This window comes from Lytechinus variegatus, chromosome 2, assembly GCF_018143015.1.
Source record: "Lytechinus variegatus isolate NC3 chromosome 2, Lvar_3.0, whole genome shotgun sequence".
Classification (NCBI taxonomy): Eukaryota; Metazoa; Echinodermata; class Echinoidea; order Temnopleuroida; family Toxopneustidae; genus Lytechinus; species Lytechinus variegatus.
Window position 1 is genome coordinate 7,756,457 of NC_054741.1, and position 18,141 is coordinate 7,774,597.

General features: G+C 37.3%; 1 protein-coding gene across 3 annotated transcripts in view; it reads left to right on the forward strand.

Moving 5' to 3' along the window:
* The window catches only part of LOC121407204 (chromodomain-helicase-DNA-binding protein 8-like), a 48,786-nt gene extending 35,672 nt beyond the window's left edge, over window positions 1-13,114 (forward strand). For all 3 annotated transcript variants that reach the window (XM_041598166.1, XM_041598163.1, XM_041598164.1), the window contains exons 30-42: window positions 735-900; window positions 1,653-1,749; window positions 2,198-2,322; window positions 2,566-2,642; window positions 3,172-3,386; window positions 4,059-4,278; window positions 4,628-5,726; window positions 6,108-6,308; window positions 6,840-6,903; window positions 7,436-7,806; window positions 10,128-10,241; window positions 11,297-11,575; window positions 11,955-13,114. In XM_041598166.1, the coding sequence (XP_041454100.1) occupies window positions 735-900; window positions 1,653-1,749; window positions 2,198-2,322; window positions 2,566-2,642; window positions 3,172-3,386; window positions 4,059-4,278; window positions 4,628-5,726; window positions 6,108-6,308; window positions 6,840-6,903; window positions 7,436-7,806; window positions 10,128-10,241; window positions 11,297-11,575; window positions 11,955-12,656 (3,730 nt within the window). In that variant the 3' untranslated portion in view covers window positions 12,657-13,114. The remainder of the gene's footprint in view (window positions 1-734; window positions 901-1,652; window positions 1,750-2,197; window positions 2,323-2,565; window positions 2,643-3,171; window positions 3,387-4,058; window positions 4,279-4,627; window positions 5,727-6,107; window positions 6,309-6,839; window positions 6,904-7,435; window positions 7,807-10,127; window positions 10,242-11,296; window positions 11,576-11,954) is intronic.
* The last annotated feature ends 5,027 nt before the right edge of the window (window positions 13,115-18,141 follow it).

An 18,141-nucleotide genomic window follows, 5' to 3' on the forward strand; every position in this document is an offset into this window, starting at 1 on the left:
CCAGGGAACTTCACAACTTTGAATCGAGAATAAAGTCAAAATTAGTGTCATGAAGGTGGGTGCGTTTGTTATGGACAACATTTAATTAAGATCGTTCGCTTCCCATTACCCGCGGCTCATACCCCTCTAAACGACATTGCCTGGGCGGCTACGCCCGGCCACTCGATGTGTTGTGAACTGGCAGACATCGTACATGTACGGGAGGGGTTACGGCGGGCTGGCTCGGACCCGTCACCGTGTATAAACCGCACCCCCGACTTTTGCTTCTATCCCGCTGAGAAAAAGGTGCGGTTAATACACCGTTACTTACGGTATTCCCCATGAACAATGACACAAGAATTGTGTAAATACACTTGATTGCACAAATCTTGAGATTATATTGGGGGTGTTTTCTCTCCAAAACTGAGCTTCTTAGAGGCTTAAGAAGAGAATACTGTGTTTATGAAGGGCCACACCTGGGGCATAGTGCATACAACCAACCATCAATTGCAAATCTACAATCAATGCTATCTACCATGGTAACCATACCAAACAGTCAATCCAAACCAATGTTTTCATGGTAGTTACCATTGACTCGAAGTTACAGCAAATTTTTTTTCAATACAATTGGGTGACTCTTCCTTATTTTCTGTTTTTTTGTTGTTGTTCAACAAAATCGGTACAATTGGGTGTAGTTATTTGGAAAGTGTATGCCTTTAGATCTAACTTGGATCATTTTTATCTTGCATGTACAGTCAGTTGGACGTTGAAGGAGGAGATGGTTTAGATGTAGATGATGGAGAAGGAGATGATTTAGGGGATGGAGAAGGAGGAGGAGGAGGTGACTCTCAGGGTAGTAAGGATGAGGGTATGGAGATTGCTCCATCGGCCATACCAAAGCATCTCAAGGAAGATCCTGATGTAAGTATCTCATTCTCTACTCTTTGATTATCAATACTATCATCATCGTCATTGTCATCTTCACCATCTTCATGGTATTTATCATCACCACCTTCCGTTTTCACTTCTTTATCAGCTTCTACACCACCACCATCGCTCTCATCGTCAATTTTTTTTTCTTTATCCCTTCAAGGAAGGATGTTATTACCCTTATACAGAATAGCTCTTGAAATGATGACATATATCTCAACCCACTGATTACATGATGGTGTTCTGCAATGCTGATCAAGAGCTTAGTAGATAGATAAACTTTCCACGTAAAAAATATTTGATAGAGCATTCAAATTCTGAGTTTTGTTAAGGGGGGGGGGAGAATGTTTCCTTTGAATTCAAATCATGCTTAGTAGCATATTTTATTAATGACTTCCTCTATCATGGAAACCTTGGGCTTCTTCTGACCAATGCAATTACAAATTACATGTCAAACTTTATAAAGTGTCTTCCAAGAAATAAATGTGCAATTAAGTAATATTGCAAATAGCAGATGATATCAATTTTGACTATAGAATAACAATTTTATTATTTTACTTGCAAGAATTTAACCATTAATTTTGTGACCTAAAATCAACTTGTAAATGATTGCAAGGTTCTTGCAATATCCCCCAAATCCATGATTTAATAATTTGTGAAATAGTCCCCTCATTCCTTGTCAGACCCAGAAAGGTCTCATATCAACATATATGTACATGTATCTCTTACTAACCATTCTACAGGATGACTCTATATCACCATCAAGTACCCGGCCTTCTTCACCAACCTCCACCGCCAAGACAGTACCAAAGCTAAAGATATCATCTATCATCATACCAAGTAAGAACATGCCTATTGTAAGCCCATTGTATTCAGATAAACTAAGTGGCAATGAGGGTATTGGGGAAACCCTAACTGGAAACCTTATAGAATGTCAACTTTCATGGAGAGTCAATGATTATTCGCTGATGCCAATGCAGTTACAGTTGTATAGCCAGCGACTCGCTGTCCCAGCAAAAGACATACTTCATTTCAGGTCCAGGCACTTATAGTTCATTTCAACAGTCTGATTCATACCTTCAATACTAACACCAACTAAAAAGTTAGCTTTGGTGTTGTATTGTTTCTCTTATATTTAAGTCGGTTTCAAAGCTCTTTACACTAAGCCTGAAGTAATTCTTTGTGTTTCCAAATGCCCAAAGTTAGTTTCAGATCTCATCCCAACAGCCTGTTTCATGCATTCGACACCAATATTAAACTTCAAATCACCCCCCCCCCCCCCCCTTAGCTGCTGTGCCTGGCAAGCTCCTGTTTCCTACAGCACCAGACCTTAACACCAGACTTCGTAGACTGGTCGCTGCCTACCAGAGAGAACACAAGAAAAGACAAATCAAAGAACAAAAGAGAGAAAAGGTAAGACAATTCATGAATGAAATGCATGGTGGTATTAACAAAAATTGTTGCTTCATTCTGAAATATTTCCTATAATTGGTTGCATGAAACGGTTCAATAATTATATTCACATGCTGTAAATATATTTCATAATGGAAATTGTTATTACTTTTCCGTGATCAGTTTTGACATTGGAATTTATAATTGTACAATTAGATTTGTCATTTGTTTTATTGTCTTGTTTTTATTCATCTCATAAAACAGAAAGAACAGGTTAAGATGGTGAGACTGCAAGAACAGATGCGACAGAGAGAGCTGAGAAAGATTGAAAATGCCCAAAAGTAAGTTGGATAGAAACTCCAGTGCGAGTATTAGTGTATTTGTAGATGTAATCTTCCTTGTGGAGAATCACACAGTCATGATGACATAAATACATACCAGTTTAAAAGTTTTGATTTTTATCCCCCATTTATTATTTCATAGTTACATAAAAATGCTTGTAATATTTCATACAAAATATGCAAATAAAAGAAGAGACGCGATATGAATATTGGTATGTGCTCTTGATTCATTTGCTTGAACTGATAAGCATTTTAACAACTGAAATTGACATCGAATAAAGGATCTACATTTCTAACATGAAACTCTGAAATGCATTTAGTCACTCATTAAATTTCTAAGTGCCTTACAGATATATTGTTACCCTGATCATGGGATTCTAGCTTTCCCATTAAAGATATATGCACTCTGGGATTTGGGGCTGTACACTTATCATATTCTAGCTAACTGACTTAATTGCAGTATAGATGAGTAGTCCCGATATCACTAGATTTTATGATGAACTTTCTACATTCCATTTGCCAATTTTAGATGGTCGAGGAGGGAGGAGGCTGACTTCTACCGCATCTTGACGGCCTTTGGGGTGGACAAGGACCAGGAGACGGGAAAGTTCAACTGGGAGCGCTTCAAGAGACTAGCCAAGCTAGATAGGAAGTATGATGATAGGATGACTGAGTTCTATCAGCATTACTATGCCATGTGTCTCAGGGTGTGTAAGAAGGCTGAAGAAATTCCAGAAGGATATGGTGAGTTCTGATTCCCCCCCCCCTTTTTTTGCCCACATTTTGTTGCCTTAGGTTTTGACAATTTTTTTTGGGGGGTGGGAATGGGGGCACTTTAGTTTGAATTTAATAGCATAAGTGTAATTGACTAGTTGAGCTCATTTTGTGAACTGCAGCTCATTTTACTTGTTTACAAATCAATATAAAAAGAAAAATAAAATATTGCGTGCCTTGTCTCTCTTATAAGAAATTTGTTGATTTTCTTGGCTGTCCTTTCATTCATGCCCTACCTGTTTATTTTTCCATTTATGATGATGATAATGATTGGCATGATGGGAGGAGGACAATAAATACAAGGACAGTGGGGTTGATGATGATTGTCATGGTGTTGTTGATGATGGAGATAGGTGGCAAAATGTTACCTTAGTTCCCCTTAAGCTAGTAAGTTCCTTGTTTTTGTTGTATTTTTACTTGGTTAAATTTTTTCAGAGCTCCTAAAGGTGCCAGTCATAATCCTGCATGGTGTTATTGGGCTAGGATGTAGATTTTTCTTCCTCTATGCTGAAATAAAATTCATTTATTGTATCTCATTCCAAGAACCCTCCTATTGAACAGATATAGGCCTTCTATTAAACAGATATATTCCACTAGATAAATGAAAGCATTGTAATACTGTTTAAATCTCGATCTGTACAGGTGCCACACCCCTACCTGATAACTTCACAATTGAGGACATCACAGAGGAGAGAGCCAGCAAGTGCCTCTCTCGCATAGACCTCCTCAACAAGATCCGCACCCAGATCCTGCCCCACCCTGATCTTGATGAAAGGCTTAAGAAGTGTCGTCCTAGCATGGAGCTTCCGGATTGGTGGCAGCTTGGTCGACATGACAAGGATCTCATAGTAGGCGTCTGCCGGTAAGTCTGTGAAAAATGTTGTGATACTAGAGTAGCTTGTATGGATGGAAATACACAACATGCAGGTTAAAATAGCAATTCTTGCCACCAGGAAGGTTAATCTCTATTCACCAAAGCCTCATTCTGTGTTGGAATGCCATAGTCATTCAACAGTATATGATGATCGCATATTCCTTGATATTTATGTAATGCTGCTGAAGATGACTGCTTGAGACATTGTTTAAAGATAAAGGTGGTCATCCAGAGGAATGTTAGTTTCACACTATTGGATATCCCATGCTGCTGTTAAAGTTAATGTGTTTTCTTAGTTGTTAACACCCGGTGCATTACTGATTCTCATTCTTTACAGATATGGCATCAATAGGCAGGAATCCCAACATGCTATGATGAATGATGAAAACCTGTGCTTCAAAGAGCTCAAAGAGAAATTCCCAGAGGCAGCTGCAGCCATGCCTGTCCCTGTAACCAACCCTTCCACTCCAGGCTCTGCAGTGGGTCCCTTCCAGAGGAGACCTGGTCTCAAGAAACCTGGTCCAAAGAAGGGTGTACCCAGGAAGAAGAAACCACCACCAGATAAACCTGATGAAGCAAGTGGTGCTGCCCAGGGCACCAGTCAGAACAACCCTTTGGAAAGTGAGCAAGGGAAAGGGGGTTTGGACAACGGGAACTCTGCACCTCAGGCAGCAGAGGGTCCATTGAAATTTCAAGAGGGTGAGGATGAAAGGACTATGGGGGCCCAGGAGGAAGGATTGATGGAAGCAACAAATGAGGACAGCTTGGATACCTCAAAGCTTATCAAGGATGAATTGGAATCACGACCTGACAGTGCAGACATGAGTCAGGATGCCAACAGTATCAATGATGACCTCGATGAGGGACTTGGCTCTGATGACGATGACGAGCACAAGATCAATGACTCCTCCAGAGCTCTCGACTCTCCTTATGATAACATAGACACTACAAGTAAAGTCTCAGGGATAGATGATGAAGGGTCAAACTTGTTTGGGGTTAAAGTGGAAAGCCTTGATGACAACTATGAATCAAGAGAGCAATTGCTTAAAGAAGAAATGAAGTATGAAAACATGTCCGATGACAACAGCAACTTGGGTGAGCCGTTTGCCAAGGCGGATGTAAAGTATGAAAATATGTCTGACGACAATAGCAATGCGGGTGATCAGTTGATTAAGACAGAAACAAAGTATGAAAACATGTCCGATGACAACAGCAATTTGGGTGATCCTGAGCAGCCAATGGATATGCAGCCACCACCTCTATCTATGCTTCAGCAGGTCCTCATGAAAGGTGGTGATGGGAACCACTTTGGCCTGGTCAAACAGGAGAGTGGAGAAGGCAAAGGAAAGCCGCAAGGGAAGAGTGCCAAACCAAGCAGTACTAAGAAGAAGGAAGGTGTACCTAAAGTTGTTGTCCCAACATTCAGATGGCCAAAGGTAAGTCATATGAAAAGCGATATGTTGATGTTAGAAAGGACAAGCTGTAATCATACTTTGTATCTCAGCTTGTCTTTCTCAGAGCTACACTGGTGGTTAGCAAGAATCTTGTTGATATGGCTCTTGAGATAATCTTTAGAAACCTTAAAGTTTGATAGTCTTGTCTTAATCAAATGACCATTAGTATGATATTAAGGCACATTACCTTGTGACCATTGTGACAGTGTCTGTGTTGAAATGTATGAGTTGAATCTTTCTATTTCGTCAGTCTGTATTGCTTTTCTAAGTGGCTCCTTCCACCCAATTCAAATGCACGTCCCAGAGAGGGTCTCCAAATTTTTCAATACAAAAACGTCTTGCTAATGATTATTCTTTCTCCAGGATCGTGTGATTGTCCATAGACTTGAGCAGCTGAGTCACCTGGTGTTAAAGGATGAGTGGCCAGGACGTAAGAGTCACCATCATCCAGTCTTATTTGATCCACCTTATGATGACAATGATTCCCCTGGTCCTAGGGGAGGGCTGGAGCACAACTATGCTGGAGGGATGAGCTCTGGTCGCAAGAGAGCTGCGCCTGCACTGGTTAGTATTATTGGATTCTTAACAATGTTTATGGTTAGTGCCATGAAGTAACCTCTGGCAAGCAGACTATAAATAGTGTATAATTGACTTTAAAAAATTAATTGTTTCACTTCTATCTGTATGCTATTATGTTTTGTGGAAAAAAAATTGAATACATTTCAAATAGCGTTTAACAATGTTGGAAAAGAGAATGTTCCACAGGAGTTGTATTTTTTTCATTACTTAATCTCGCTTGAATTCTACCTTTTGTGTTCAATAAAAAAAAAGATAATTGTAATGATGAATAAAATGATAAATTTTTATAGCGCAGCCACTATATAAATATACTCTACTGAGCTTTGATTACTCTTACTGTTTGCACTGGTGGTGGTGGTGACATGATGACGGTCATGAGGATGACATAGTTCTAGATCTTGATGATGTGCATATTTATGAAGGTGATAATGATTAATGATGGTGATGATTATCATGTCAACAAGAGGGAGAATGCTGTTACCCTTTATCATTTGTTTTTGATGTTTTGTTTTATAGAATCCTGATGGTACTGTGAAGAAGAAGAAAAAGAAGAAGAAGCTCATGTTAGATGCACAAAGAGGTAAGTTTGTTTTTATCATTTTTCCAGAACTTTGAATTCATCCATAATTCCACACTATTCTTTGTTTCAATGAATAGCAAACCGTACATCGAGACTGTTAATCATTCATTTTTTGGGTCACCCCAAATTGCTTTTCTCACCCATAACAGGATAATGTAATTTATGTTGTAAGGGATGAAGAATGCACATGTGATTTAAAAAATTAAGTTTTAATTTTATTTTCTTTTAATAGCTTTTGATTAATCATGTCCTGTGGTTTACCTAAGCTATCGGAGTTCACTCTTTTCTGTATCTTGGAAGAGTACTTTGCATGTGCATATTACAACTCTTATTTTATGCATTTATTATAGTATGCATTTGGTTTTCCATTTTCCAACCACCCTAATGGTTCAGCTGTACAAGCGAATCAGTGAAACACCTTCGATCTAATATCTAAAATGTTCACTGTCATTACTGACTACTGCATTACCGAATTGTTCCATTTCTTTTACCCCAAGAACTTATAATGCTTCTGTTTTTGTTTTGCTAATAGCCGCCCAATTTGCAGCTCTGATGCGACAGAACCAAGCCATGATGGCCGCCTTCACGAGCGGAGGTACTCTTCCTGGAGCCATGGAAGAAGACCCTTCAGCCATCGCAGATTTGGCCAACAACACCCCACCTCAGTCTACATCTATGCTCTCCCTCCCTCCCAGCGCCACCCCATCCTCCAGCTATCACATCCATGATACAGTCTTCAAGGCAGTGCCAGACTTTGTGAGGGAAGGGCGTGGCCCAGCAGAGGGGCGTGTGGTGGGCGTGTTGGACATGAGTGGGAAGGGCATGGCAAAGAAGAAGAAAAAGAAGGTCAAGGTTCATACAGTGAAGGTGGATGGCAAGCTGGTTAAGATCAAGAAACCTGTGGTGAGAAGGAGATTTCTTTTTCAGTTTTATGAATTTATCTTTGTTGTTTGAAGCACAGATATTCCATTACTACTAGCAACAATTGAAGTTTAATCTTATACAGTGGGTTATGTATATGGCTATTTCTTCAGTAATAACAGTTTTGTGTGCTGTTCTGTTTTGTGTTGGATTTTCCTGCTCCAGTCATTTAGAAGTTAATAACTTTTCTTTCAAATCATGTTTGTTGAGATTGGGCAAGATGGCCAAGATCATTTTTCTCATGGTCAGAAGATTGTGGTTTCATTCCTTGGTCAAGCAGTACCAGACTTGTGTTAGTTGGTCCTTTTTCATTCTACTGAAGACTGAGCATAAGAAATTAGAGAAGAGGGTTATTAACATTCTAAGCTCTGCAGGGCTCTCCCTTAGGGGGTGGTTCATGCTCAATAACAAAAAAGGAAAAAAGAATTTTCCTAGTCCATACTATTTTTTTAAATAATGCACACTTCAAATTGATGCTTCTTATTTTGAATTTGATATAATTAAGAAATTGTCATTGCTGTTGATTTCACTTTTTCCATTGAAATCAATGTGACCCTAATGTGGATTTCATCTTTAAGCTATTTTACCCTTACTTTGGTTGCTCATTCATGGTCAAGCACATGCCATTTTGGCAGTTGTGTCAGAAATTGGAGAACTAAAAAAAAAGGATTTGGAAGTTCTGATGAGAATATTGCTCTTTCCTGGTCTTTATTTCATAGTTTGCGAATTTTATGTTACTTTTTAGTAGAGAAAAAGACATACCATCATATATTAAGCCCACATCTTACTTTATGCACCCATTCAAAAGTCAATGTTGAAAGAAAATTAGCCATCCCCCCCCCCCCCCACACACACACAAAAGCTTACACTGAGGAGCACTATCTTTTGATAGTTTAGCTAATCAATTGTTCCATCATCTTGGTTTGATATCAGATTAATCCAGGACTGCATTATGTTCTATGCTATTGTTTGCTGTGTCCTATTGGTTGTAGTTGAATAGGGAAGTCACACTTTAGGAAAATTGAATGGACTCTACTCATGTACAAGAGAATAGTCTATTTTAAAGTGACCTTACTTAGCTTACAATGTCTGTGATGTCTCCATTGTATTGTAGTTTATTTTCAGAAAGCTAAGACTGGGCAGTCTTTACAAATCATTTCAGTAATCTTAATAAAAAGCAAACTCTATGTAGGTCATCTGAGTTATAGATAAAATTTCAGAATGAATGAATGATCAGAATTCATCTTAAAGGGGAAGTTCACCATGAAGAAGACTTTGTTGTAAAAATAGCTGAAAAAATAGTAAAAAATATTGAAGGTTTGAGGAAAATCTGTTAAAGAGTGAGAAAGTTATTAGAGTTCAAAGTTTTGGATTTGTGACCTCATAAACCAGCAGCTGTCCCATGTGTTATGTTATATAAAACGCATGAATTTCAAATTTTGTATGGTTCCTGATGACTTGATTTTTTTTTCTATTCATGATCGGGTGTGAAATGATTTGTCTATTGATATACAAAAGGTACAGTAAAAACATTTTCTATTTTCTGAGAAAATTACATTTCATTGATTTTTTACCATTCGCTATGTAGGAGTGCTGCTAGCATTTGATGTCACAAATCAAATACTTGAAATTCTAATAACTTTTTCTCAAAACTTTGGCAATATTTTTATTATTTTTTTGCTATTTTTACAATAAACTTTTTGTCAGGGTGAACTGCCCCTTTAATTCGAAAGTAATCCAAAAAATCACATCATTTTTTGCATTGCTTTCATTGAACAATTACATTCACAATTTGGAGTACAGGGATGCAAATAATCGACTCTGAAATCAGAAGCTCACTGTTTCATGTTTGTTGATTTGGATGAAAATAGAAATATAATAGTTTACTACCCTAAGGAGAGAAATATATTTTGTTTTTGTTTGGTTTATTTTCCACATGAATATAAAAACTATACATTTTTATGATGATAATAATAGCATAACAAATGATAATGTTATATAATATATATGTTTAAAAAGAGTTGGATCACTTGATTCAGATCCTTAGATGTATTGGGTCTGTTCTGCCGAGAGGTCCAATGATGTAAAGAGCTTAAAAGTTCCATGAAAATATGCAAAAACAAAGCCCATCAGTCCTAGACTATCCTACTGTATGCCCTTTTTCTTACATTCACAGTTGATTGACCCAAGTAACATTAGAACTCACTAAGAACTGTTATGACTTAATAGATATATTGAAATCCATGTTAGTGAGATTGTGAAAGGAGTGGAATTTACATTTCTTGTTTAACTCCTCTCTTCAGGATCCTAACAATCCTCTGAAAGCGGTGAAGAAAAAGAAGAAGAAACACAAACACAAAGTTGGTGCTGGAAGTGGCCAGTCGACCGAGCAAACCACATCTACTGCTGCTTCAGAAGTAAGTATTACACGGGAAGTTATCTGGAGAAAACAAAATACCCTGATTTAGCTTATAAATGTCAATTAGTTCTTCAACAGTGTTAAAAATTGTAAACAATTAAAAACAGCCATCTTTTCCACCTGTGTTGGGAGTCGTCAAAGCCACCATTGCAACAAAAATAATATCTTGCTAAGAAAGTTTCAAGTTTGTATATAGGCTGGTTCTTCTGATTATGTTAATTCTAGAGGGCAATAGTTTAAAAAAAAACCTAAAAGGTTGCACAAATTTAAATGTGTGTCTTTTTCAGTTTCATGTTTTTCAGTTTATTATAGTAGCAGCAAGAGCTGAATTTGCAATGTTTTAATTGTTCTTTTTAAAGTGAAAATCATACTTAGGTATGGATAGATTCAGATCCATAGTTGCTATGGCGACAATCATTTCTATTGAAAATAGGCATGTTAACCTTAACGTTCCCTACCCTAATTCTCACATAATCCTTGACTGAAAAAGTATCATTTTAGAGAAAAAGTCGTGGAGTCGTAGATTGATAAAGCGCTATATAAATGCCAATTACTATTATTAGAAATCAAAATGGAAACAGTTGTCGCAGGAGAAAATGTCAAGTGGCTACTTGTATGTGCCATATAGAACATTCCTGATATCATTCTCTTAATGTGACTTGGGTTATGAGTCTAGATTAAAAATAATTTGGCACATTATTCATGAGAAAGCTAATATACCAAAGAATTAATGAGAGTTAATTTTGTACTTAGACCTTTTCTTCCCATTTGGTCGCAAAATCATTCCTTTGAGCACTTTGTAATGCTAGGTTGAATATCCAGTTTCATAAGAACTTGTTATAACAAATCAACAATCTCTATAACATTTTTTCTTTGAGCCATTCAAATCGAATTATTGAAGATTTGTATAATAACTTTTGTGAAAAGGTCTCCTGACCTTGGTGAATGAGTTGCAACAAGCACTCAATAAAACTGTGGTGCTAGTCTTGTTAGGCTTGACTTAAAGACTGCTATGAGTTTGTCCATGTTGAATCTTTCCTATGTTGCCTTTAGTCTCAGGAATCTCAGGACGATGGAGCTTCTGGTGCAGTCACAACGTCCGCCACACCCAGCTCAACCACACCGGTCAAGAAGAGAAAGCGTTTGAAGAATCCTGTCCGACTGGATGAAGGTGCCATCACGGGTGAAGAAAAGGTTGGGATGATCTCAAGGGAGTCTGGTAAGAGACTGGCTGGGAAGCATTGCCCCTCCTTGGTCAACCTCTCGGACTGGCTGGTCAAGCATCCATCTTACAACGTGGCCATGGAATGGGGCAACATTGTCAAGACTAAGGTGAGCACAGTAATGAACCTACAAACATCTCCTGAGGATTATGGAAACTGTGTTTTGATTAACTGCCTTAGGAAACTTTGGGTGCATCAGGCTCCATGACAATTACCATAATGGCAAAGTTATGATAATCACAATTCTTTATGAAACGGGCCCCTATTATGGACAAATTTTTATTAAGCACATTTAACGGTTATTGTAACTTTGTTTGATAACATGTTTTATCTTAACAGGATTGAGTATTTTGGGATAATGGTCCAGTCCTGAATTTGAGGATAATTAAAGAGAAATATTAACCCCCAAAAATATATAAGTTTGTGTGTAAAGAGTAGATAATCCGTCTATGCTAATCATAGATTTTTTCCCTCATATTTGTTACTAGGGTTACCTACGAGATGAGTTGAAGAACAGAGTAGCCACAAGCAAGTCTCGTCACATTTTGATCAAGCCAAACATCGCTCCAGCCCCCACCAAGCTGACGATAGGAGGCCTCTCTGGGTCAAATATCACTGGTCAGATTGGTCAACGTCCCATGGGTGGTATTGGTTTTCCTGCTTCTTTTACTGGGGTTGGGATGGGGAAGATCACGTCTCCCACTGGGATAACTGTCTCTGCTTCAGGGCTTGGTGTGCCTTCAAGCGATGTCTCTCATTCCCCGTCACCAAAAAAGAAAAAGAAGAAGACGAGTTCGAGTCCAACAGACGTTAAGAAAAACATCTTGCCTAGGACTATAACAGTGGATGCCACTGCTGCAGGTCAGCTGGCAGGTATATCGCCATTTCTTCTACCAAACACCGGCAATGTGTTTTTCTCACCGTTTCTTGCTCAGCAGGGCGTGCTACAAGCTGCAGGTAACACCGTGACCATAACGACTCCCAGCTCTGCCTCTGCTACAAGCCAAGGAGGAATTGCCACTCCCAAGCTTCAGGTGGTTAGTAACGTGACTGACAACGCAGCTCGCAAGAGAACTCACTCTGAAATAGAGAGTCCCAAAGGCAATGGCCAGAATAACATTGAGAGCGATGACAGTGATTCTAGTGACGATGATGGACAGCTTATAATTAAAGATAATGATGAATTATGACCTCTGTTTAGCCCATAAGTAATTCCGGCATTTGAATTTTCAATGGAGATTATGCTGATGAAATTATACGTGTAAATCTGGAACATATGTGTGGTATTTATTTTTGTAAGTTGGTATAGAATTTGATTTTTTTCAGGGTTTAGTATCTTAAATAGATTCAAGCATTAAATCAACCCTTTTGAAGTGAAAGTGAAATATATCTTTTCGTTATTTTTATTTTGATCATTGTTTATTGACCAAACACTGAAACTTGTGCCAAGAAGCTTTATAAATATGACCACCCCTCCCCCTACCGAACTGGAGGGGCTGGAATGGTTGGGACACTTATCCGAAACTTATAAATGGTTTTCATTGTGTGATTAAAAGTACAGCATTTGTTTTGCTGTAGAGAAATAGAGTACCAAAGTGTGACGTCATCAATTTTCACTTTTTGCATATCAGTGTTTTTGTTACCCATTTTGGAAGAGCATGATGAAAAGCCCCCACAACAAAAATTTGGTGGGAATCAGTTCATGGGGGCCCCAAGATATGACCTCATGAATACATAATTAGCCCACATTCGAAGCCAGTGTATTATTGGCCTGGTTCCTAACATTTAGAACCAGGCCAATAATACACTGACTTTAATGGGGCTAATTATGTATTCATGAGGTTATATCTAAGGCCCCCATTGACCACTTCCAACTAAATTTTGGTAGTGGGTTTTTTTTATCAAACTCTACCAAAATATGGTATCAAAAACGCTGAAATGCTAAAAAAAGTTTTTTGGTGACATCACTGCGGTACTCTGTTGGGATCAGGAGCAGGTAGCTGTCTAAACTTTAACATTAGCTTTATTTTCCCATGACATTGTAAATCTGTTTTTATAAGCACATTGCACAACACAGTGATATAGAAATAAGGGAATCGGTGATGTTACACTATTTGTTTTTTAAAAAACTGCTATTTTTTGGCATTAACACATATTTCCCTAATCTAATAAAATATGTGCTCTCAAGATAAAGTAATAAAAAGTAAAACAGAAGTTTCTATACTTGTACACCCCTAACCTACCCCCCCCCCCTCCCCTTCCCCATAAAAAAGTATGGAAGCCTTTATTTCGTAATTGTCCTTTATGCGGTGGTGTATCTGGAGGACAGGCAAGAGTGACACATGTCCTTGGTGCCACTTCCAAGGTTTCTAAAAAGGCCAAACAGGTATATTTTTAAAGCTCTGACAGAAACCCAATAGATTAAACCTGGGAGGGATTTGTCATGAAAATTGAAAATGTTAATTGGTGTAAGGTTTGGGAAGGGTCATGGCTTAGTGCCCCCTTCCTTTGCTGGCTCTGTTTTCCCCAGTAATGTCACTGCTTTTATCACACTCTCATTAGTGCACGTCTTGTTTTGAAATACATCATGATATACATGTACATGATCTTTAATCGGTCCTAGATATTTCATCAAGTTACTCAAAATTTTGGTTTACTATTCGATTCTAAAGAAAGAAATGCCTTTTGCAAGAGAACCTAACTATTAACATAACAGAGTAAAATTAACTGATGGTATGTGTAAGTTAAGTTGCAAAGAAAAGAAAGAAAATTAGTTTCCCATGAAATATTTATCCTTTCATTTTGTAATGATATTAAAATTTGAAAAACAAAAATCTTGTGGATGAGGTTCTATAATTTTAAGTGTATGAAATTCATGTGAGACCAGAATAATGCAAAAAAAATGAAGAAATACATGCTGATGGTCTATTTTAATTGCTAGATATTTTACATGAATGTTAATTTTGATATAATATTGATTTTGAAGGCAACAGAAGGTAAAAAGTTATTCGACTTTTGTTTTCCAAATCCACATGAAAAATGAATTGTCATTAAGCTATTGTTTAAGAAAAATTGTACTCATGCATTTTCAGACTGATAACCGGTAATAATAAAAAGTATTTTTTGTACTAAATTATTTTCTTATATCAAAGACACATAAAAAGAGACTTAAAAATATATTATTTAATGATCTTTACCAGAAAAAACTCACAGTACAAATAATTTGTAATATTGTTTGTTAACCATATTACAGAGTTGTAGCCTTTCAGAATATTCTTAAAGTAAAAATATCCTTTTAACTAGAAATTCTGTATTTCCTTTTTGCTAAATTTTGCATTTTTAGACTTAAACACTTTTAGTAAAAAGTCTGTTTGCTGTCGATGATATTTTTTGGTATGATTTCTATTGAAAAACTCTTTCCCCCATGTTTTTCATCAATAATTTGTCCATCTTGATTATTTAATAAAAAAAAATATATTTCATGATTTATGAAATGAAGTATTCCCACCTTTTATGAAGAAACTCGATAGATTCTTTCAAATCAAGGCTAACAGACATGTTTGATATTTGTACCTTGTGAAAGCCTCCTTAGGTTATGACCTGAGCTCTGTAACATAAAACTTTGCGATTGATAATGAGGGTGATTTTACAATTGATTATACTAATCAATGTTGATAGAAATATAGACCATCGCTCAATCACTCATCTTTATGTCACCTGGCCCAAAAATCAAATCTTTACCATTTTCAGCTCTTGAATCAAGACTGCTCATGAATTGAAATAAATGCAAAATATATATATACCTTTACATTTGGCTGCTTTTCTATGTTTCATTGAGGTTGGTTGTTGTTAGAATTTGTCGCAAATTCTCAAGGTAGTTTCAAACTGCGGATTTCTGGCATAATTGCATGAACATAGCGCACTGTTCCCAAAACGCGTATTTATAATTGGGCTTTTCCTATTGTACGCAATGTCACAAAGTCTGCATAGTCACTAGTTTTCTACCATGGTACAATTGAAACTACCTTTGTGAATTAGGGACTACAAAATGAATTTGTAATTGACTATATCTGTAAAAAAAAGATATACTCGTATGTTTATGATATGAAGAATTTCAGGAAATGTATTCAAATTTACAAGTGACATAAGGGAGATGAACAATAGTAGATTTCAAGTTGGGTGTTCATGCTGGTGCTGATTGTGAATTCACATGTTAGATTGCCTGATATAGCTCCAATATTTAATCCTGTATCGTATGCAGGGTTTTTAAGAGGGGGGGGGGGGTCAAGCTGAATGAAATGTTGACCAAAAAAGGGGGGAAAGATCTTCACTACCAATTTTAGGTTGTTCCCTACCCCCTATGATTTTTGGGAGGGGGGGTTGGGTATCAACAAAATTAAGGGGGTTTGAACCCTTGTAACTGCCCCCTGCATACGCCACTGACCTGATCTGAGGTTACAAAAATTTTCCAAGACACATTGATACTAGTAGCTCAACATCTTGTTAGGTTTGTCTAAGGATCAGCTTTGGATTTAATGTAGGCCCCAGCAACCCCCCCCCCCCCTCCCTAAAACAAAATATCAAAATCCTTGCATTTAAAAATACAAAACACTCATGGACAGCCCAGGTATTTGACCCATTTGTTTTGATACACCTTTCAAACATTTTTTCATAATCTTCCCCACCTCTCACCCGGGAGAAATTCCTGCTTACACGTTCATGCCCACCTCGAATAACTTTCCCCTTCCATTATTATTGTTTAATTTAACAAAGTGTATGAGGATAAGGCCCTTGTATCCTGTTAATCATTTTAACATAATTGATAAACAGTGTCAGTGTAAACATGCAATTACACTAAAAATGTCCTTAAAACTGGAGAGTTTCACCCTCCCCTTGAAAAAAACATATCTGAAAGGCCCCATATAACTATTTCACACACCAATGTATTTTAGCAGTGTTCAGACTATTTCCATTTGAAATATGAAAAAGTGAAAGCAATGTTCAATTTTAATATGTGGGGGGTTACATTTAAGGACAAGTGTCCTAAAATGTTGCATTTATGTCTTTTTTTCAGTCTTAAAGATTTCAGGGACTTGTAGTGATCCTACAAGCTGGACGGCGCATTTAGGGAGAGGTCATGTGATCTTTAAAAAAATACTCACATGAAAATGCTTCCTTGTCGAGTAGTTTGAGCTTTTGTTGCAAGTCTACCCCAACGAAAAGTTGATTTAAATAAAAATAGAAAAATCCAACAAGCATAACACTGACAATTTCATCAGAATCGGATGTAAAATAAGGAAGTTATGACATTTTAAAGTTTCGCTTAATTTCACAAAACAGTTATATGTACATCCCAGTGAGTATGCAAATGAGGGAACTGATGACATTACTCATTTTCTTTTGTATTTTATTACATAAAATGTGAAATATTCTAATTTTCCTCTCATTGTCCTGTGAAACGAAGTTTTATTCTCCCTGAACATGACAGGTTGAATTACCATTGTCGAACATTTTATGTTTCAAAAAAATTGGCCCTTATTGTCAAATCTGTAAAAATTTTAATATTGTACAATTTAAACACTAAAAAACAAAAGAAATAGGGAGTGAGGGACATCATTGATTCTCTCGTTTGCAGGTGGCTAAATTGTGCATGTAACTATTTTGTGAAAAATAAGCAAAATTTTCAAATGTCATATTACTTTCTTATTATACATCCGACTTTAATTGTTGAATTTTCGGCATTATGCTTGTCTGCCATTTTTCCACTATTGTTTCAAATCAACAGTGAGATGGATTTGACCTTTAAATATTTGTGATTTTTTTTTGATAACAAAGTAACTTTAAAACGGAACTCACGTACGGCTTCTGAGTTAAACTGAGATGGGTAAAGTCAGATAAAATAAGCTTATGACTGCAATGAACCATATCCTGTTACTGCGCACGAGCGGGCCAGGGCATCTATTTAAATCACTTGGAACAATCATAATTGGCTTAGGGGGTATAAATTTGTAGAGGTTTTATGAATTTCGCATCATTGGGGTAATAGTTATTTGGTTTGTTCATGCATCAAGAAAAAAATTACAAAAAAGGGGGAAGCTCGTGGATTTCTGATTATTTCACGAGTTAAAATATATTTACATGCCTTTGATGTACGACCAAGTAACAAGATGACTAGAGGTTAGTGGCATACTGTGGGTCATATGACATGGGGGGGGCGGTCACGATAAAAAAATGCAAAATTTCCAGGGAAAATTCTACATTTTAATTACCCCCACCAACCTGATTTCGAGAGGGTGCTTCCTCAGGTGTCTAACATATGCAGTACTAAAAATATTCTTCCCTGTGTCCTCTGAAATTTATTTAGTCCATCCCCATCTTTCCCGATTCTCCCAAAACAAGAGAGCTCATCCGACACGATTTCATTGTTGAATATTCATGAGTTGATGCTATTGACCGGGATTATTGATTGGCTGAAAGGAGTTAAAGATCCAAGTGTGCATATGATTTAGCACACTTGTTGTGGCGTGCGCCTGTAATCCAAGCTGTGGGGAAGTTACAAATTGATGCAGAGGTTCGAGGTTCGAGCCCTGGTCACGTCTTTCGGATGGTGACGTTAAAGGTCGGTCCCAGACGTAAATAATCATATCTGATTGATACACGTCTGACAAAACTCAA